General features: G+C 41.2%; 1 protein-coding gene across 1 annotated transcript in view; it reads left to right on the top strand.

Moving 5' to 3' along the window:
* Positions 1 to 18893, top strand: part of ptchd1 (patched domain containing 1) — a 55627-nt gene extending 36734 nt beyond the window's left edge. The window contains exon 3 of the mRNA XM_035416334.1: positions 15859 to 18893. Coding sequence (XP_035272225.1) covers positions 15859 to 17507 — 1649 coding nt within the window. The 3' untranslated portion in view covers positions 17508 to 18893. The remainder of the gene's footprint in view (positions 1 to 15858) is intronic.
* The last annotated feature ends 686 nt before the right edge of the window (positions 18894 to 19579 follow it).

Raw genomic sequence — 19579 nt, 5'->3', positions numbered from 1 at the left:
CAAGCTGACATGATATAACACAGATTTGAGCTCCATATCACTTTAATAAAAAAAACTGATCCATCCACAGATATCTTCACAGTATGGAAAGGCCTTTTAAATGGAAAACTTTAACGGGATGTGTAATAGGGTGTTTCCCTCCACAAGCTGCAGTTACTCGGTCACTAAGCAGAGGGAGGTCCATTTTCGCATTCAGCTAGCATTCATGCAGAATCTTATTAATTCATTAATATTTTGTGTACCAATGTAATAATTCTGGCAACTTCAAAAATCTGAACATCGAGGAAAGGAGGCTGAATGAGATATTTTAAATTTTTCTATTGTGGCTGTGTGCTTGCAATTTCAATATTGTTGTTAAATCATTGTGTTACTTAGTGGCAGTTAATGTAGATTACATTACTGAGGAGGGGAAATATGACAACTGACTGAAAAGAAGGCTCTATCAACCTCGAGGGATGACTGAATTGCATGTGATAACTGCCTTAGATAAATTGTTGTCCCCAGTGGCAGCTGGTGATAAAAAAAGTTTTTTTTGGGGGGGGGGGGGGGGCACGCAGTTTTGGGGGGTACAAACAAACTGAAGCAGCACTTCATAGCTCAGCAAAAAAAAAAAACAAATCAAAAAACAACACAACACACTGTAATGTTGCCTAAACACTGGCCAGTAGCACTACTTGAGCATAAATTTTGCCCTCCTTTCCTTCTGGCCTGCAAATTTCAAAATGACTTTCTGGGTAAAGTCATTCATCTCAGTCACCAGTCTCTTTTTTGTTGACAGCATGGCCAATGCATTCAGCCTTTACTGGGTCATGGTGTTTCTGAGAAAAGTTTTCATTCTTTTCAAGGTTGAGAAGCACCTCTCTGCTTCCACCGTGGTCATGGGTGTGGTGATGAGGATCTTTAGAAGAGTGACAGTCTCTGAAAAGACTTCTTCAAGATTATTCTCCATAAACAACTGGAATGGGTCCACAGCACCACGACAGGCTTTGAACTCTTCCTTTCTGTAAATGAGACTAAGCTCTGTCTTCAGCTTGCTTCCATTGACCATTGGGTAGGCCTTCAAGGAGTTGCTCAGTGCATCTTCAGGAAATGCCATCTTGTACTGTTCAAGCCTCTTCCCCTGCAGCAAGGTGGCACTGACAAGGTGGTTTGTGAAGGAGAAGCGTTCCCTGGTGTGTCTCAGTATGGTATCAGACCTATAGAGAGAAGAATAAAAATTTTAAAAATAATATGTAGAGATGACAAAATGCCCATTTCACCTACATCACCTAAAATTACCAACAGGCTCTATTTCTAAATATGGAAATACTAAAGTCATTTTTACTGCCACTGTTACATTCTATGAAGTCAAAAAGAGTAGGAAAATATTAGCTAACTCCAAGCTAACTCATTTATAGAGCCTTCTGCTACCATCTGCTGGACAAAATGTGAATATGTGAATGCTGAAGATTATTGCTTAAGTCTTGTGAGATGTTTACCATTCTGCAGTGTATATCCTTGATCTTTTCACTATGAAACTGCCAACTGTAACAACCCTCCTGTTTCTTCACAAGTATTCAACATTTCTTTAAACCCTTTTTTTCACATGGTCTTTACTTAAAACATTCAATCACTTCTACTAATAAATCACAGGTTGGTTTCACCAAGACAATATTCATTTTTAACTGTTAGGCTTTTAGCTCTAATTTTATACTAGTTCAACTACTTGCAGTTACATTTCAGGCTTTTCGATTTAGTTCCTAATAAACATATTTCATCTACACAAAGTAGGTAAAAAGTTGACAAACATCCTTCTACAAAGATTACAATAAAAATACTGCTGAAGAATGCTTCTGTTTTTCTTTTTAATTAAAATTATGTTAGCTGCTGTTGCTTCCAATTGCGTTCAGGAAAGAAAGAGTCTTAATCGAATTCGATGGTGAAAGTCAGTTTAGCTCTTTAATTCTTGGTTACAGATCAGTGTGGTCTTACGAGCTTCTCCAGTCTAACACCCCCTCATTGAAAACTGGCACAGCTCAAGTACAATCTCTAAACAATGGGGTCTAGCCAGGAGGAAAGGCTTCATGCATGTGATAATTCACTCCTTCCCTGGTTCCTTTTCCTGGCTAGATCAATGACTCTTCACATATAATTTCTATTCACCCAGGGTTGCTTTCCAATGGTTTCCACCGCAGGGACCAGGGTCTAAATTAAGTTCCGGGGACATTATTTTACCCCCCAGAAAGTCCCTGCTCGGGGGTAGCACTTTCCAAAAGTACAGGAACTTTGGGGGTGGGGCTTGCAAGCGCTGAACATTTCTGATTGGTCAAGTACTCACAGCATTTTATTTCATTAAACATTAGAACAACTGCATTATGCGTTTTTCTTTATTGTTGTGTTCTTCATTAGAGTAAAGATTAGATGAGGACAGTTTGCCATTACAGTCTGGTTTCACTAAACTATATATTAGCTATGCTGTGGACATTGTGGACGTAGAATTACTTCATCATAATTATGGCTGGAGCAGTCGTCATGGAAAATGGCTGGAGCACTCACGGCAAAGTTGTTTAAAATCGTGGAAAACTGAAAGAGGCATAAATCATGGAGTGTTTAAAAAAAAAATGATTAATTGAACCGATAGAGCTTATTCGCAGAAGTGGGAAATGACTGAAATAAGACGCGCAACTGTAGCAAGAGTAACAAATGCTTGAAGTCCATAAAAATATGTGGAAAGTTAGCGCTAGTAATAAATATGAACAATGCATTGATAGGCTGGTGCTCGCAAATACATGTTTTTTTTTTGTCTTTAACATAACGTTGTTAGAAACAGCATCCTGAAATTGCATTACTAAAAAAAACAGTTACAGTGTGCCCATTTAAAACAGCCGTCGCTTTTTCATACATCAGCGGACTAATTTGCCTAATCTTCGCGGGTCTTTGGACTGCGGTGGAAACACAAACAACAAAGGGCTGAAGTAACCTTTTAGTTCTTTAAAAAGTAGTTCCTGGGACTAAAAGTTCCGGGTACTTTGGGAAATGTGGCCTAAGTCTTGGGGGAGAGCTTGCATTTGAAAGGGTACTCAACACCCAGATGAAAACAGGATGGGTGTGGGGACTTAAACAGATTATAACTCTGAAAATAACTCTGGTACATTACTAAAAAACACCAACATCTAACACTACACTCCAGTGTAACATGGACTGTGACTGATTTCTACAACATTTCCACTGCAGGGACCAGGGTCTAAATTAAGTTCCGGGGACATTATTTTACCCCCAAAAAAGTCCCTGCTCGGGGGGTAGTACTTTCCAAAAGTACAGGAACTTTGGGGGTGGGGCTTGCAGTGCTGAACATTTCTGATTGGTTGAGTACTCGCATCATTTTATTTCAACCGTCATTTTTAAAAATCTGCAGCCGTAAACCAATTTGTTTTTTGTTCATTGTGCTTCGACCATAGACCGTATAAAAAAAGGCTTTGACACATCAACATGGAGTTACAGAAGAAATCATACGACAGATGGACCGATGACGAAGTCTAAATCCTTACACTGAGTTTTCAAATAAACATTAGTACAACTGCATTATGCGTTTTTCTTCATTGTTGCGTTCTTCATTAGAATAAAAGTTAGATGAGGACAGTTTGCCATTACAGTCTGGTTTCACTAAGCTACAGTGAGCACCATAATTCATTGGACAGTGACACATTTTTTGTTATTTTGGTTCTGTACTCTAGCACTTTGAGTTTGAAAGGACACAATGACAATGAGGTTGACATGCAGACTGTCAGCTTTAATTTGAGGGTATTTTCATACATATTGGATGAACCGTTTAGAAATTTTAGAACCTTTTGTACATGGTCCCCCCCATTTTCAGGCATCAAAAAATATTGGACAGTTTAACATAATTTAGAATAAAGTAATCATTTTTATTATGCAATGACTGCTTGAAGTCTGCAATGCATAGACATCACCAGACGCTGGGTATCTTCCCTGGTGATGCTCTGCCAGGCCTGTACTGCAGCCATCTTCATTTCATGCTTGTTTCGGTGACTTTTTGCCTTCAGTCTCCTCTTCAACATGTAAAATACATGTTCAGTTGGATTCAGATCCGGTGATTGACTCAGCCAGTCAAGGATTTTCCACTTTTTGGCTGTCAAAAACCCCTTTGTTGTTCTAGCAGTATGTTTCGGGTCATTGTCTCATTGTCCGTCCAATGAGTTTGGAGGCATTTGGTTTTACCTGAGCAGATGAAATATTTCTGTAGACTTCAGAATTCATTCACTGTTGGATGGAACCTTTAATTGGGTGGGCAGGACGCATGTTTGCCCATAGCCACCGCCGGCTGTGAGGCCAAGTCATATTCCCCCTATACAATTTGTAAAACAAGTTACAGAGGAGGCCCCCACATTAGGTCATGTACACACACACTGCCCGGCATCTTTTTTTTTTTTTTTTTTTAGCGAAGGTGGATGATGCACAACCTTTTTAGAGCGGCTACTTTTTTTCCGCCATGCGGTCACTTCACATATATCTACATGTAAAAAAAACACGGAGGCAGCTCAGAAAAGGCGGATAGTGTGTACACGCCCTTAGCCCTCGACGCTTGCTGCCAGATATGCAGTAGATACTACAAGCATTGTTTCTCCTGAATATTTTTTCCATTGAGTTCAACAGGAAAATTAATCAGGAGAAACAATGCTTGTAGTATCTACTGCATATCTGGCAGCAGCACGGTGGTATGAGGCTCATTTGATACCTTGGACCCTTTATGGCTTAAAGCCATTTAGCCAACAAATGTGTTCCATACTGTATCAGCATAATTTACAGCTGAATCTAGTCCCACCCCCCAATTCCCATAGGCCCTGTTTACACTTGGTTTTAAAATGCATTTCGGTGATCCGAACACAAGTGGACAGCCGAGACACATCGCCGTTCACACCTGTGTCTATCATTCGTCTCCAAGTTGTCCAGCTGACAATTTTGTTACTGCCTACGTCACTTCCACTAGAAGGTCAAAGATTTGTTTCGCATGGGCTGGCTAAGAAAACAAAAATGTTTCAAGAACTAATATACATGTATGGGCTATTCCTGCTGTTGAGTTTGGCAGGGCCAAGTCATTTGCGACTAGCAAAAGAGCGCAGGACAAGACAAAAAATTGCATTGATGACGTATTTTCCTGTTATGTCCTTGTCGGGGACGCATCAGGACGCATTAGTGTTTACACTACAAAAGATACGTGGTCAAATGCGTCCCAGACCACCTCGGCAAGTGGTTTGAGTGATCGGATCACAATGCGTCTTGGTGGTCGTTTACACTTGTATTTAGCGCTGTCTACTTGTGATCCGATCGCCCAAGACGCATTTTAAAACCAAGCGTAAACAGGGTCATAGAGATCTATTCAAATGCAAAGAGTTTTTGTATCGCTTGTAGGACAACCTGACAATAAGCTATCTAGACTCTGATGTTGTTGATAGGTCACAGACATCAGGAAGTCATGGCATGCAGAGGATATGCAACCAAATACAAAACATTCTTATTTGACATTATGTTAATTTGTCTAAAACACTGAAATGGGGGACTACGTATACAAAGTGCTGTAATTACTACATGGTGAAACCAAAATGTATAAGAATACCCTTTAATAAAAACTCTGAGTCTGCGCTTTGACCATGTGTGAATTGTTTGATTACAAACAGAGAAAACAAAATATTCAATCAGAAAAAAGCAGAAAAATGCAGGTGATTTTAATGTTGTGGCTGATCGGTGTATATATGGTCTCTCTATCCTTCAACTGTTTGGGATTTGCCTAAATTTGTTTGATGGGTAATTTGAAATTCTGCCGCTTCCCTCACATTTAAAGATTCCTGTATTAGCACCAATGTTAGACGAAGCAGGGTTAGAGGATTAGGTATTGTGTGGGACAGGGCACTCAGCCAAGTTTATGGCTAAATCGCCAGTTCTGGCTTTTGTTGGTATTTTTGTCCAGAGTAAAATTACTGGTGGCGTTGTGGTAGTATTGTGTATATGCTTTGTTTTTGTTCTGCTGTTGAGCATTTGTAAGCGGACGGTCAGCTGAACTTGACGCCAATGTTTTTTTGTTTTTTTTTCCAAATACTAGATTGTCAGTGCTTGGCCTCATAGAGGGCGCACAGGTTGCGCTGTGGTACTTTCTTACCTTAAATAAGTTCATTTTCTGCATTGATACCGGTGTGGTATTTGTGCATACTAGACGCCAAGACTTTGTTGAGCTAAAGATCCAAAAATAAACAAATTTCTGCTCCGCCCATCATTAAGTAGTTTTTGGCTCCTTCAAAAAGCTGAACTGTCATTACTCGCGGAGTCTTGGGGAGTTCCTCAAGAACTAGCCAGTTCTAATCATAGTATTATCTTTTTGAAAGATTTATTACATCAGCTCTCTGTGAAGCGAAGCCTCTTAAATACAAATATGTCAGACCCTCAAGATGCAGGTGAGAGTACTCTAGCCCCGAATTCCACCGGATGCGGCTGCGTTGTGTTCCGGCTGCGACGTGGTTTTGTTCCATCCTCCGCACGGCTTCAAACCCCACCAGAAGTGTTTCAGAAGCAGAGCGTTTTGTCTGCCTGAATTTGTTGACTTCCTGATTTGGTCACTTGTCCTTGATTTCTGTGCTTCTACCATGGTTAAGTAGGCTACGTAGTTAAATGGTTTTTTTTTTTTTTTTGTCTGTTTTAATTGCGTTTATTGTTGTTATTTCCTACTTTGTTGTGCTGTAGCCTACAGACAAAGTTAATAGCCTAAAGTTAAGTCCAGTTATGACATGGATCAAAGATTTGTTGCTGTGTTTTAGTTGTTAAAAATACATTCATATACGATTGGGAGTCTGCCAGGAGGGAAAAGTGGGACTGACTACCCATTTCTTCTCCTACTTGAAGCGTCCCAGAAGTGGCTTCTGTCAAAAATAGACGAGGCGTGTATTCTTAGTGGAGTGGAGAGCTGCTTCTGGGACACTTCTGAGACGCTTCTGAAACACGCTGCGGCGCATCTGGTGGAACCACAAGCATCGTCTAGAGTGGCCGCGATCAGCTCCGGCGGCCACGTCGCAGCCGGAACGCGACACAGCCGCATCCGGGGGAATTCGGGGGTAAGACTGAAGTTGGCGGAGACTGAGCTTAAAAAATTAGAAATGACAAATGAGCTTGAATTGGCCAAAATAAGGCTTGCAGAGCAGAAACATCAAGACTTGGTAAAGTTCCACGAATCCCAACTACAGTTAGTCAGTGAGGGAAAGGCCGAAAGTTCCATTTTAATAGGGGGGGAAGAATCAATGTTTTATCCTGGCAGCCAGAAAGACAAAAAATCAGTGGTGAGCTGAGGTTAATGCCAAAATTTGATGAGAAGGACCCAGACATATTTTTTGTCCTTTTTGAACTTGCCCAGTCTCGAGCCTGGTCTGAAGAGAATCGGGTGCTTTGGCTGCAGGCGGTGTTGAAAAAGCGCAGGAAGCTTATGCTTTACTTGCATGGGACCACACTTTAACATATGCCAAGGTAAAATCTGCTGTACTAAAAGAGTATAAATTAGTAACTGAAGCTTATCGACAGCGTTTCCGAAATTGGAAAAAGGGAGATAAGCAGTCTAATGTTGATTTTGTTCGGGAGTTACACACACCATTTTCAAGGTGGATGAGTACTTAGAATGTGGACACGTTTGAAAAAATTCAAATTTAATTGAGTTGAAGCAATTCAAGATCTCTGTTTCCGCATATTTTTTTTTTTACAAAATCCGTGGTAATAGCCAATCATAGGCCTACCCAAAAAAGATTTGATGCGATTTTTGGGTATAGTTGGCTATTACCGTGGATTTTGTAAAAAAATTTCCATAGTCGTAGTGCCTTTAACGAACTTGTTAAGCGGTAAAGTCTCCTTTGTGTGGACCAAGACTTGTCAGGAGGCTTTTGAAGCGGCCAAGTCCTTCCTGTGTCATGCCCCAATTCTTTCTGCTTCGCGATACGATAAGCCATTCATATTGTACGTGGATGCTAGTCAGGTGGGCGCGGGAGCTGTACTTATGCAGTCAGATTAGCACGGTATAAATCACCCTGTAGGGTTTTTCTTACGCAAATTTAATAAACACCAGTTAAACTATTCCGTGATTGAGCAGGAAGCTCTCGCGCTTATCTGGGCGTTACAACATTTCATGCAAGACATCATTGTAGCGTGCCTTCTAACGGTGGGGGTGTGACGACTTTGTCTCTAATATTTAGGGGTCCAAGCAGCAAAGCTGGTGGAACCCTATTGTATCTGTTAGGATTATTAGGGGTCCAAGCAGCGAAGCTGGTGGAACCCTATTGTATCTGTTCGGATTATTAGGGGTCCAAGCAGCGAAGCTGGTGGAACCCTATTGTATCTGTTAGGATTATTATTATTAGGGGTCCAAGCAGCGAAGCTGGTGGAACCCTATTGTCTTTGTCATGAGCAACCAAATTTGGCAGGTGGATTCCTATGGCCCCCCACTACTCAGGCACTAAAAATCACCTATGTCGGCCAGATGGTGGCGCTATAACAAAGGGTCATGCGTAAAAGGCCATAACTCCCACACCATAAGTTAGATCAACACAAAACTTCATGAACCTATGCATCTCAACGTACTCTACAACTCTGCCATTGGGACTACATATGTCCACCATATTGTTTGCCTGCCATTTGGACTTTTTTATTAGGTGGGGTGCAGAAGAGCTGTGGCTCCAAATCTAAACGGTTACGACATCTAGTAAACTTCTTTACGGCAAGCGACATCCATGGCGACGCAAGTAATCCGACAATGTAGGGTCTAGTTTTTATCAGTGAGGGGACGGTCTGAACGTCAGGGAAGCAATGGAAGACAGTGCCACCCAGAGTGCATGCTAGGATAGGCTACCAAAAGTTTGTTAGTAAAAGCTTTCTGAGAGGATGAATCATTACTTTTCTTTGGCATGGATCCATTTGAAGACAATATCGGGTGAGTTCGTTTAGTCTTTGAATCTGTCATTATGGTGAGAAATAGCTAAACCGTTTTATTGGTAGGTTTGGAGTTTCTGTGCAAACGCGCGAAAACACGCTGGTATAATAAAACAATGATGGCAATACATGTATAGTCCGCTTCGTTCCGTTGCTACCATAACATAACAAACTATCTTGCGTCTACAGCTACAGTTTCTCGCTGCAATTTATAATATTGAATATAAACAAAAGACGCAATTTATGCTGTAGTCTGCCAATGTCTAAATAAATAATACGGTACTCCGAGCGCAGGTAGCAGGGGTGGCGAGTTGATATTTAGTTTTTTGTTACTAAAAGTTTGTTAGTAAAAGCTTTTTGAGAGGATGAACCATTACTTTTCTTTGGCATGGATTCATTTGAAGACAATATCGGGTGAGTTCGTTTAGTCTTTGAATCCGTCATTATGCTGAGATAAATCGTATTCTCAATTTAATCTCTAAATTGACTGTAAGCTTAGGGTTGTAACTAGGTAGTTGTTTCGTAGGTGACTTAACTAGTCTTAACTATTGCTTGTATTTTTGCATAGACTGCGTTGTTGCTGTTCTTGTTTGTGTTAGTGTTAATCAGTTTAACCTACAGGGTCCAAGTTGAACTATGCGGTTGTTCCCTGCACTTGGAACGGTAGGCTACTGCCCTCTAGGGTTTTCGACACACTTGTTCCTGGTTATGGTTATACACTTTGTTGTACGTCGCTCTGGATAAGAGCGTCTGCCAAATGCCTGTAATGTACTGTAATGTAATATTCCGTAACAACAAGATAAACCCGACATTTGCCCTAAAATATGCCAATACAGCAGTGAAAACGCTGCTTACTGAATAACGAAATAAACGAGACAAAGTTTTTTTTAATTATACCATGTCATTCTACAGTCAATATCTGGGACTAAACATTGAATAAATATACAATCTTACCATCGGTTTTACACGTAGAGATGTCCCTTTTGCGACTGAGTGGTCATATATTGTCTTGGACAATCCGTTTGTGATTCCTGTTGCTTACGGCGTTGTCGCCGTTTTTGGTATAATTTGGCTTGATTGACAGTTCATTTATTCAGTAGGTGAGAGTATAAGCTTTCTAACGATGTATAACATGTCTGATTTTGCATTTGGAATGGCGTTTTATAGTTCAGCGTAACGGAATATTTTCTTATCACATGCACTTGCGCATTCACTGTGGCGTAGCATTAATGACGATGCACCTAACGAAACGTTGTCAACGATTTTCATAATTTCTTGGAGAGTACTATTATTATGGAGGACTTCGGGGCATAGCTAAGCCATTTCTTTGCTGATAGACCAATCTGACATCGTTTTCTGACGCAAAACAGAAGCGGATAGGACTTTGTCATTGATTTTCTGTCTCTATACTACTAAACACAGATAAAATGTCATGTTGCTATGTAAGTATTACTGCTCAAAATATTTCAGTTATATACGTTCTTTTCGTTTTATACGTTCTTTTTGAAATTGGGTGTCTTTAAATAGGTTAGTGGTATTATATAATGTGGATATATCACACTGCAATGTAAGCGTTAGTGTAATAGTTTTTTGTGAGCCATGGAACAGTGATGACGAGAGTGTTGGAACGTTGCTAAAACGTGGTGGACGGTTGAAAATTATTTTCGTCCCATCTCCATCCGTCATTATGCTGAATAGCTAAACCATTTTTATGGATAGTAATTGAGTTTCTCGAAAACACGCTGGTATAATAAAACAATGACGGTAAATATAGCCTATATATGTAGTCCGCTTCATTCCGTTGCTACCATAATATAACAAACTTTCTTGTGTCTATAGCTGCAGTTTCTCGCTGCAATTATTATTGAATATAAACAAAAGACGCAAATGCTGTCTGCCAATGTCTAAAATAAATAATAAGGTATTCTTCGCGCAGCACGCATGTTAGCAAGGAATGTCGAGTTGATATTTCATTTTTTGTTTCGTTTTTTTAATGTCGTATTTATTAGGCTATATGAAATATGTATTATTATCATGTCTGTCTCTGAGGTGCTCTGAAATGTGCATTCTCTGCTAAACTGAGCAATGGATTGGAATATATGTCTGACGTAGTGTTGCACGGTATTTCGAAACTTCAGCACTTTCTCGGTACTTAAAAAAAAAAAAAAAAAGAAAAGAAACGGTTCGGTATTAGAATATTCCGACGTTCGGTAGTTTTGAGTGAAATGTAGAAGCCAGGGAAAATTGTCTCCCGCATTACTGATTGAGAGGATGAAAAGTGTAATTTGTCAGAATCTTCGCTAGAAGGCAGTAGCAACTAAGGTTGCCAAGTGAGGTGACTTGCGCTTGTGCACTCAGCTCCTTGATACAGCGCAAGCTTTGACTCAGTTCACTTCAGTAGCAATAGGTGTTCCAATTTGGAAATATTTTATTATAGATAGATGCTGTATTGTTATTCAAATATGCTGTTTTTAAATCTATTTAAAGGTGAAAGACCTGTTTTAAAGATTATTTAATTTACAACTGTTTAATTTTCGAAATATATTTAACATATTTTTCTATTGTTCAGTGTTGTAACACTATAGGCCTATGCATATTAATATGTTGAAGAGGCTTCAACTTAAAGGTTGTTAATGAACCAGGTCATTAATAAACCATGAATTCGAAAATGAGGTCAACCCTTGTGGACATATTCTGATCTATTAAGGTAATTTCAGTATCGTTAGGTACCGAGTATCGAATTAGCATCGTTTAAGTTTCAAGTATCATTTCAGTATTGAGTAATCGTAATACTAAACCTGGTATCAGTATCAAAGTCAAAATTTTGGTATCGTGACAACACTAGTGTGACGCCTTTTTTAGTTGCGGCGCAGAAACACTGCAGCTGTGCATACACGCCGGGCCATCTAAGTGTTACGACATGCCATCTAAGTGTTACGACATAGTAAAGGCCTTTACGGGAAGCGGCCAGGACACATCCATGGTGACGCAACTAAGTCATCCGACAGCGTCTCTTAGCACAAAATTGGCCATAAGTCATCAATATTTCATACGATCATCATGATATTCAGTAGATATGTTGGGTGAAGGCATATGCTCATGAGGACAAAGCCATTTTAAAATCGCTCCTTCGGGGGCGCGATGTTGCCAATGCTTGGACCCCTCCCAACGCCGCTTGCGGCTTTAATGTTTTTATTTTTATTGTAGTTACCGAGTTGGCCAGTGTGTGGGGTGCCCCCTTTCTAATTGAGAACACTTGGGGAGAAACCCTATAATAAGGAAGCCCCAGTGCTTTCTGGGCGTTCTCTCTCTCTTTCTCACTCAATTCTAGGTAATCCTGCACCAAGTTGGGCGGTTGGACGGCCCGCAGGTTTTTTCCTTCACCCTCTTTTCTTCACAGGTTTTGTGTTGTACATTCACATGTGGTTGCACACGCGCATCCACACACATTTAATATAAATACCCTACATTTCACTCATACATGCATCATTGTCTTCTTAATAAATCATTCCTTTGTTTGAAAGCATACCTTGTTGTGTTGTCTCCATTTTTGTCACGACTGTAGTTTGAGTCGTAACAGTCATTTTACGTTCATCTGCCAATCCTCCACCAAACCCAGCCAATCAAAATGTTGCATACACACACAAAACTGACATATCTTTTTACCCAATAGAATTGCTAGTCACTACAGCTAGTCACTTTGTGGCTTAGTGGTAATGTCATGGTCTCCGGATTGTTGAGTCACAGGTTCAAGCCCTGCTTGAACTGGATTTCTTATACTTGCTTATTTGCTCACTAAGAATTGTCTTTTATTTCTCAACTCTTGCTTTTGCACCGCATCTACCAAAATGTATAGACTGCATTATGACGTACCATCTGCACGTTCACTTAACCTCCTACAATATCGCCAGGCCATATGGATACAACCATAACTCAGCTGTGCTTACTGAGCTGTCTTCTTCTTTAAAACCACAGACACATTTGACCAAAAAAAATCACTTTCAGACAGCTACTGAACGGTGGTGCACTCAGGGGCGCCATATGGTGGGGGAAGTTAGGAGGATTCTAAGGGCCTGTGACTGACAGGGGCCCTAAAAAAATATTAGAACATGAGGTAAAAAAAATTCAATATTAAATTATTAACCTATCATCATTAATAAAATAATTTTTTTTGGGCCAGGGATTTTGGGCCCCATGAAAAGATATCACATTGGGCCCCACCACCACAGGCCAAGCCAGCCCTGCACAATTGCTGTAACCACACCTCCAGAACCCAATCGACCCATTCAAAGCTTTAAATAACTCTACCTTTGCAGGCTTGCAATAAGTAAACAACCATATTTCAGTCTGAATCAAAGCCATGGAGACATACCTTGGCCATATGATAATGCAAAGGCTCTCTGGATGTTTTCTTTTTTTCAAAAACAAGAAAAGAAAAAGAAACCGTTGGTTTTATTAGTACATTGTAAATAAAATATTCTATTAATGATGATAGGTTAATAATTTAATATTGAAAAAAATGTACCGAATGTTCTAATAATTTTTTAGGGCCCCTGTCAGTCCAGGCTCTTAGAATCGTCCTAATTCCCCCCCCCATATGGTGCCCCTGCATAATCCACAACCATTTCTTAAAGGGTTACTTCGCATTTTTACACCCAGCTCCACTCCGCTGTTCATCACGAATCATGTCCTCTTGGCCCCCCCAAAATCTCGCTCTGCCTCCCAATCAAACCAGTGTACATCCGGCACTACCTACGCTGTATGCGTGTTTGCATGTATCTATGTGTATGCATGCTTCTCATCGTCTACATTTATATGCATTACTGTTCTCACTTTCTTATAACACTTTGCAAAAAGAAATGATATCTCATAAAAAACATGTTTTCAACATACAACAATGACAAGTTACTCACACATACAAAGCACTGTCTATAACTCATTCATTCAAACTGCCTTAATCTAGGTCTGCCATTAAAGGTATTTGTATAAAAATGACACCAAGATACTGTACTACAAACTATATAGGCTATCTTGCCTCACCAAAATGAAAGAAGCTGTATTCCAAAGCAATGCTACCCAATGTTTTCTAAATTGTTTCAAGTCACTGTAACATACAAGGCCACAGCATAGCATTGACAGCAAATGTATGTCATTGTTGATCATGCACCATGCGCCACCTAGTGGATATGTAAACAACATGCAGATCACTATGCGAGTGAGTCAGTACTGTAATGTGCAGCAGCAGACAATAAACTGTAAGCTCTCTAAGTCGGTTTTATCTGTTTATTAAATATTTCTCGGGCTAAATGCCGAGAATAATACAGTCACTTGGCCCTGTGTTCTTTCATCTTACCATCTTACAATGTAATTTAAACTTTATGTCACATCAAAGTATCAAATACCTCAAATTGCCTCATGCAAGGTATTTAAATGAATGTACAGAACTGCTGGTGAATACCTACAGAATGCATATTCTTCCAGAAAACATATCTTTATACTTGGTTGTCAAGTTCATTTTACTAAATGTACAAGTTCTTGTATATTTGCTAGTAGCAAATTGCTACTTACAATAAATACTGCATGTAAAATAAATATTGTACTTACATTCCTACTTCATTATCCCCATGGGGACATTTCTCTTGAAGCATGTAACGTTCACATTTATGAACAGACATTTACTATTTAAATATATTTTTATGGGCTTTTTAGATTTATTGGACAGGACAGTGTAGAGAGACACGAAGAATGGGGAAAGACGTGCGGTCGGATTCGAACCATCGACGTCGCGGCTTACAATGAGCATGTGGATAGTGCTCTACAGGCTGTGCCATGAGACACCCACGAACAGACATTTATACCAAGAAACACAATCATTCACACAACAGATGGGCAGCTAAATATATACTTACCGATACAAATTTCACATATTCAGGCATATTAAATCAATCTTGACTCTTACAAACCCATCCACACATATATTTGGCCTGTTCGTGTACTATATGCTTATACACACAGGGCCAAGTGACTTGAAACCATTTAGAACACATAGCATTGGGTAGCATTGCTTTTGAATACAGCTTCTTTAATTTCGGTGATGCAAGATAGCCTATATAGTTTGTAGTGCAGTAACTTGACAATTTTGATATCAAGACTTTTAAAGCAGGCGTAGATTTAGGCAGTTTGAATGAATGAGTTATAGACAGTGCTTTGTATGTGTGAGTAACTTGGCATTTTTGTACCATCCCCATACATACTGTAGAGTATAGAAAAAAACATATGAGAGTTAATGATTACACATTTAGGTACTGTACAACATGTGACAATGTTTCTGCATTATTTTTTTATCTGATATCAATGTTTGATTTTAGACCTTCATAAGGAGCACATTTACGTAACTCGTTGTTCAAGTCACTGTGATGCTTACATCTGGAGTTATGAAGCTTTAAATAGGATACCCCCTAAATGGGCATGGATTGGCCAGATTTGGCATGTGCGCAAAGAGGTTAATCAGTCAGTGCCAATAAAGCATTGTTTTTCTGCAATGTACTATATGACAAATATTAGTTTAGAAAGTGTTTCCTGTTTGTTTTTAATTGACTAAATTACAGACTGACTCGTCAGTCAAGAATCAGTTTGGTCCCAATTACAGAAACGAAACAATTTCTGGAAAATTACTTTGAGTGACAAAGAAAATTGAGACAATTGAGTTCAAAGAGAAAGCAAGTGGCAATGAGCTAAATCTGAATTGTGTTAAAATAAGTTAGATCACAACATTATAGAAAAACTAACGCACAACGTTTCAACAACCTTAACTGATTTAGGGTATTCATGGGGGACAGAGCCTGAGTTTGGATTATCCCACAGCATAGAACAGAAGCTGATCTTCTGTACTCTTTTCCCTAGGTCATGGGCTGCTTGGCACCTTTGAGATGCTGTCATCATGGCGACGAACGAGGGTGGACCAGCACGTGAAAGAGCGTGTAGCAGCAGTGTTCTCAGACTGCATGCTGCCCTTCACCGCCAGCACAGCCTTGTACCTGGTCACCTTCGGCATTGGTGCCAGCCCTTTCACCAACATTGAGGCTGTGCGCCTCTTCTGCCGCACCACTTGCATCTCCGTGTTCTTCAACTACCTCTACGTCCTCTCCTTTTATGGTTCCAATCTAGTCTTTACAGGCTACCTGGAGAATAACTACCAGCACAGCCTGTTCTGTAGGAAGGTGCCTAAGCCCGAACTGCTGCAGCAGAAGCCGGCCTGGTACCGTTTTCTCATGTACACCCAGTACAATGAGGAGACAGGTGAGCCAGGTGATCTGCATGCCTATGAGAGCCACTTGCTGGTGGCCTTCATGAAGCGGTATTACTGCGACTGGATCACCAACACTTATGTCAAGCCCTTTGTGGTCCTGGTTTACCTAGTCTATATCTCATTTGCTCTGATGGGCTACCTGCAGGTGACCGAGGGCTCAGACATTGGCAACGTGGTTGCCACAGAGACCAACACCATTGTTTACACCCGGGCCCAGCAGCGCTACTTTAGTAACTACAGCCCCGTCATTGGCTTCTACATCTACGAATCCATCGAGTACTGGAATGCCAGTGTGCAGGAGGACGTGCTGGAGTATACTAAGGGCTTTGAGAGGATCTCCTGGTTCGAGAGCTACCTGAGCTACCTGCGGAGCATCAATGTGAGCACCAGCCTGCCCAAACATGACTTCACTGAGCACCTGCGCCATGGCTTCCTACGCCTGCCACAGTTCCTGCATTTCTCTGATGACATAATCTTCATCAAGCGCACCGACGGTGAGGTGGATGTTGTGGCCTCTCGCATGTTCCTGGTGGCCAAGACCACAGAGAACAAACGGGAGGAGATGTACGTCCTGCTGGACACATTGCGGAAACTCTCACTTACCTCCCGGGTTAAGTTCATTGTCTTCAACCCTTCCTTCATCTACATGGACCGGTATGCCTCTTCGGTGGGCGCCCCGCTTAAGAACTCCTGCATCTCCACCCTCTTCCTCCTCTTCTTCTCTGCCTTCCTAGTAGCTGACCCACTGGTCAACGTGTGGCTGACAGTGACGGTGGCCTCGGTGGAGTTTGGTGTGATCGGCTTCATGACGCTGTGGCGGGTAGAGCTGGATTGCATCTCGGTTCTGTGCCTGATCTATGGGATCAACCATGCCGTGGACTGGTGCATGCCACTGGTGTCGGCTTTCGCACTGGGTCAGGACTACACGCGCACTCAATGGGTGAAGCTGACACTGGAGAGGCACGGTGTGCCCGTGCTGCAGAGCTACGCCTGCTACAGCGTCGCCCTGCTGCCACTGGCTGCTGTGCCGTCCAACCTCACTCGCACACTCTTCAGGTGCCTCTTTCTCACCGCACACATCACTGCCTTCCACTGTCTGGCTGTCCTGCCCATCCTACTTACCTTCCTGCCACCGTCCAAGAAGAAGAGGAAAGAACGGCAGGCAGGTGACGGACGAGAGGAGATTGAGTGCGTGGAGATGGCAGACAGCACCCATGTGGTCGACCAGATCACCACGGTCTGACCTTGGGGAAATGGCTGCTGGCTGCAGTCAACTGGGTCAACACAGTCCAAAACTGAAATGGGACCACACAGTTGACCAGATTACTGCAATCTGACATAAATGGTCAGGTATTAGTCAACTAGGTCATGTGTAGTCTTACAGAGAAAGAGCTTGTGCTGATGACCAGATCACTGCAGTCTCACCTGAGATAGGGTGACGCTGTTGACCAGATCACAACGGTCTGGCACAGATGGGCTTTGGAAGGTCAACCACATCACTGTGGTAAATCAAGAACAGGACAATCAGGTATCTATGGTTTGACAGTGACATGATAAATGTAACCAGATTATTAAGATCTGACCAAGGTGGGCCAAATCAAACATGGTTAAACATGTCAGACTGAGATTAACATGCATGGTCAACTAGGTACCCTTTTTTGTTTGAGAGAGACATTCAGGCAATGAGGGGGTTGAGGGATTGACGGGAAGGATCAGAGTCAGGATAGAGATAGAGGGAGGCAGGGACAGGGTGTCTGATGATCCAGAGATTCCAGCTGAGCAATTTTGCTGAGTTCAGCACAAATGTAAAAATATCTGCTGCCATTGGGGGAGGACCCAATGGAATAGCTGGTGGGTGCCTGGTAGGGTTGGGTATCAAGAACCGGATCCAAGTTGGAACCGGTTCCAAATTTCCAAGAACCGTGGATTCGATAAAACCCGTGCATTTCGATTCTGCTTCGGTTCCTAACTTTTGCATATTTCAGTCGTGCTCCTGAGTGAACCGCAGTGAGCATTTTACAGTCCATAAAATTTGCAGGGCCTGCTACGTGGACCTAATGTCACGTAATTTGTTACGCAGTACGTCAACAAGGTATGTGAGAAGAGACACTTCTGTTTACATCCTGGACCATAGCTGACTGCAACAAACGCTCGAAAGTTTGGTTTAGCTAGACTAAAAAAGATAACAACACCGCATTATGACGAAGCATTTACTTCAACAAGGTGTGAATCTTAAGGAATGCACTGTGTTCGATGTGTTGCGGTCTCCCAGCCACAATAACGCCCCAGATACAAGGAATGTTAACAGTAGAAACGTCTCACGCTCAGGTACAAAACACAGATGAGCTGACATTCGCCTTTTATATTGAAAGTAAACGAATGATGTCTACAAATTATGTAAAGAATAAACCACAACGGGCTGTCCCGTTATTGGAAAATAATGTATGACGGGGGTGGTGATGCGGTCGAGGCGAAGCCAAGGTCACTTGACCACCACCGACAGACATTATTTTCCAATCACGGGACAGCCCGGAGGGGTTTATTCCACTTATACAGGTTACCAACAATGACTATATATGGTTACTTTAATATTTATTGATTTTTATCAACTGAATCACCTGAAAGTGAAATATTCTTCCGTGGCCATTTGGGCACATTATTTTACCGTTGTTAAGCAAAACTGTGGTTGGTAGTTCTATTTAGACCATTGTTATGCAAAAACTGGTTGGTAGTTCTGTTTGCACCGTTGTTAAGCAGAAACCTCTGGTCATTAATTCTATGAAATCAATGATTCTATCAAGAAAAAATAGTTCCTTCTTGTTTTATACCATACAATTAACACCAATTTTGGTCATTTTTGTCGTTACATTATATAAGAAAACTACATGAAACCATAACTCAATCAAATTAATCTCCCTAGCTCTGTCTTGCTTTTTAAAATGTTGTGGTCTCGCAGTGTAGACACCGGGTTTGAATGCCAGTTAGCTTTATGATAGCTTCGCTGTCACTTGTCACCTAGCCAATATTAAAATTCTGGGTTTTAGGTCGGAATGGTCTCACAGCATGCTTGTTATCCTGGCTAGCTAGCTAGCTAACTATTGAATTGTATTCAAAACAGCGGTTACTACAAATGGAATCGTTCACAAAGATACGGATGAAAATGCGTCCCGTAGCCATGAGTTAAATATGGAACGCCTATTCTACTGTCCAAATAAGGGATGATTCCGTATTTTGCGGGATGGTTGGCATCCCTAAATGAATCCAGTAACTAGATTTTTCTTCAGAAGAATTGTTGACTTTGCGTTGCAGACATCC

Source organism: Anguilla anguilla, chromosome 4 (assembly GCF_013347855.1).
Source record: "Anguilla anguilla isolate fAngAng1 chromosome 4, fAngAng1.pri, whole genome shotgun sequence".
Taxonomy (NCBI): domain Eukaryota; kingdom Metazoa; phylum Chordata; class Actinopteri; order Anguilliformes; family Anguillidae; genus Anguilla; species Anguilla anguilla.
This window is presented reverse-complemented; position numbering and strand designations above follow the sequence as displayed.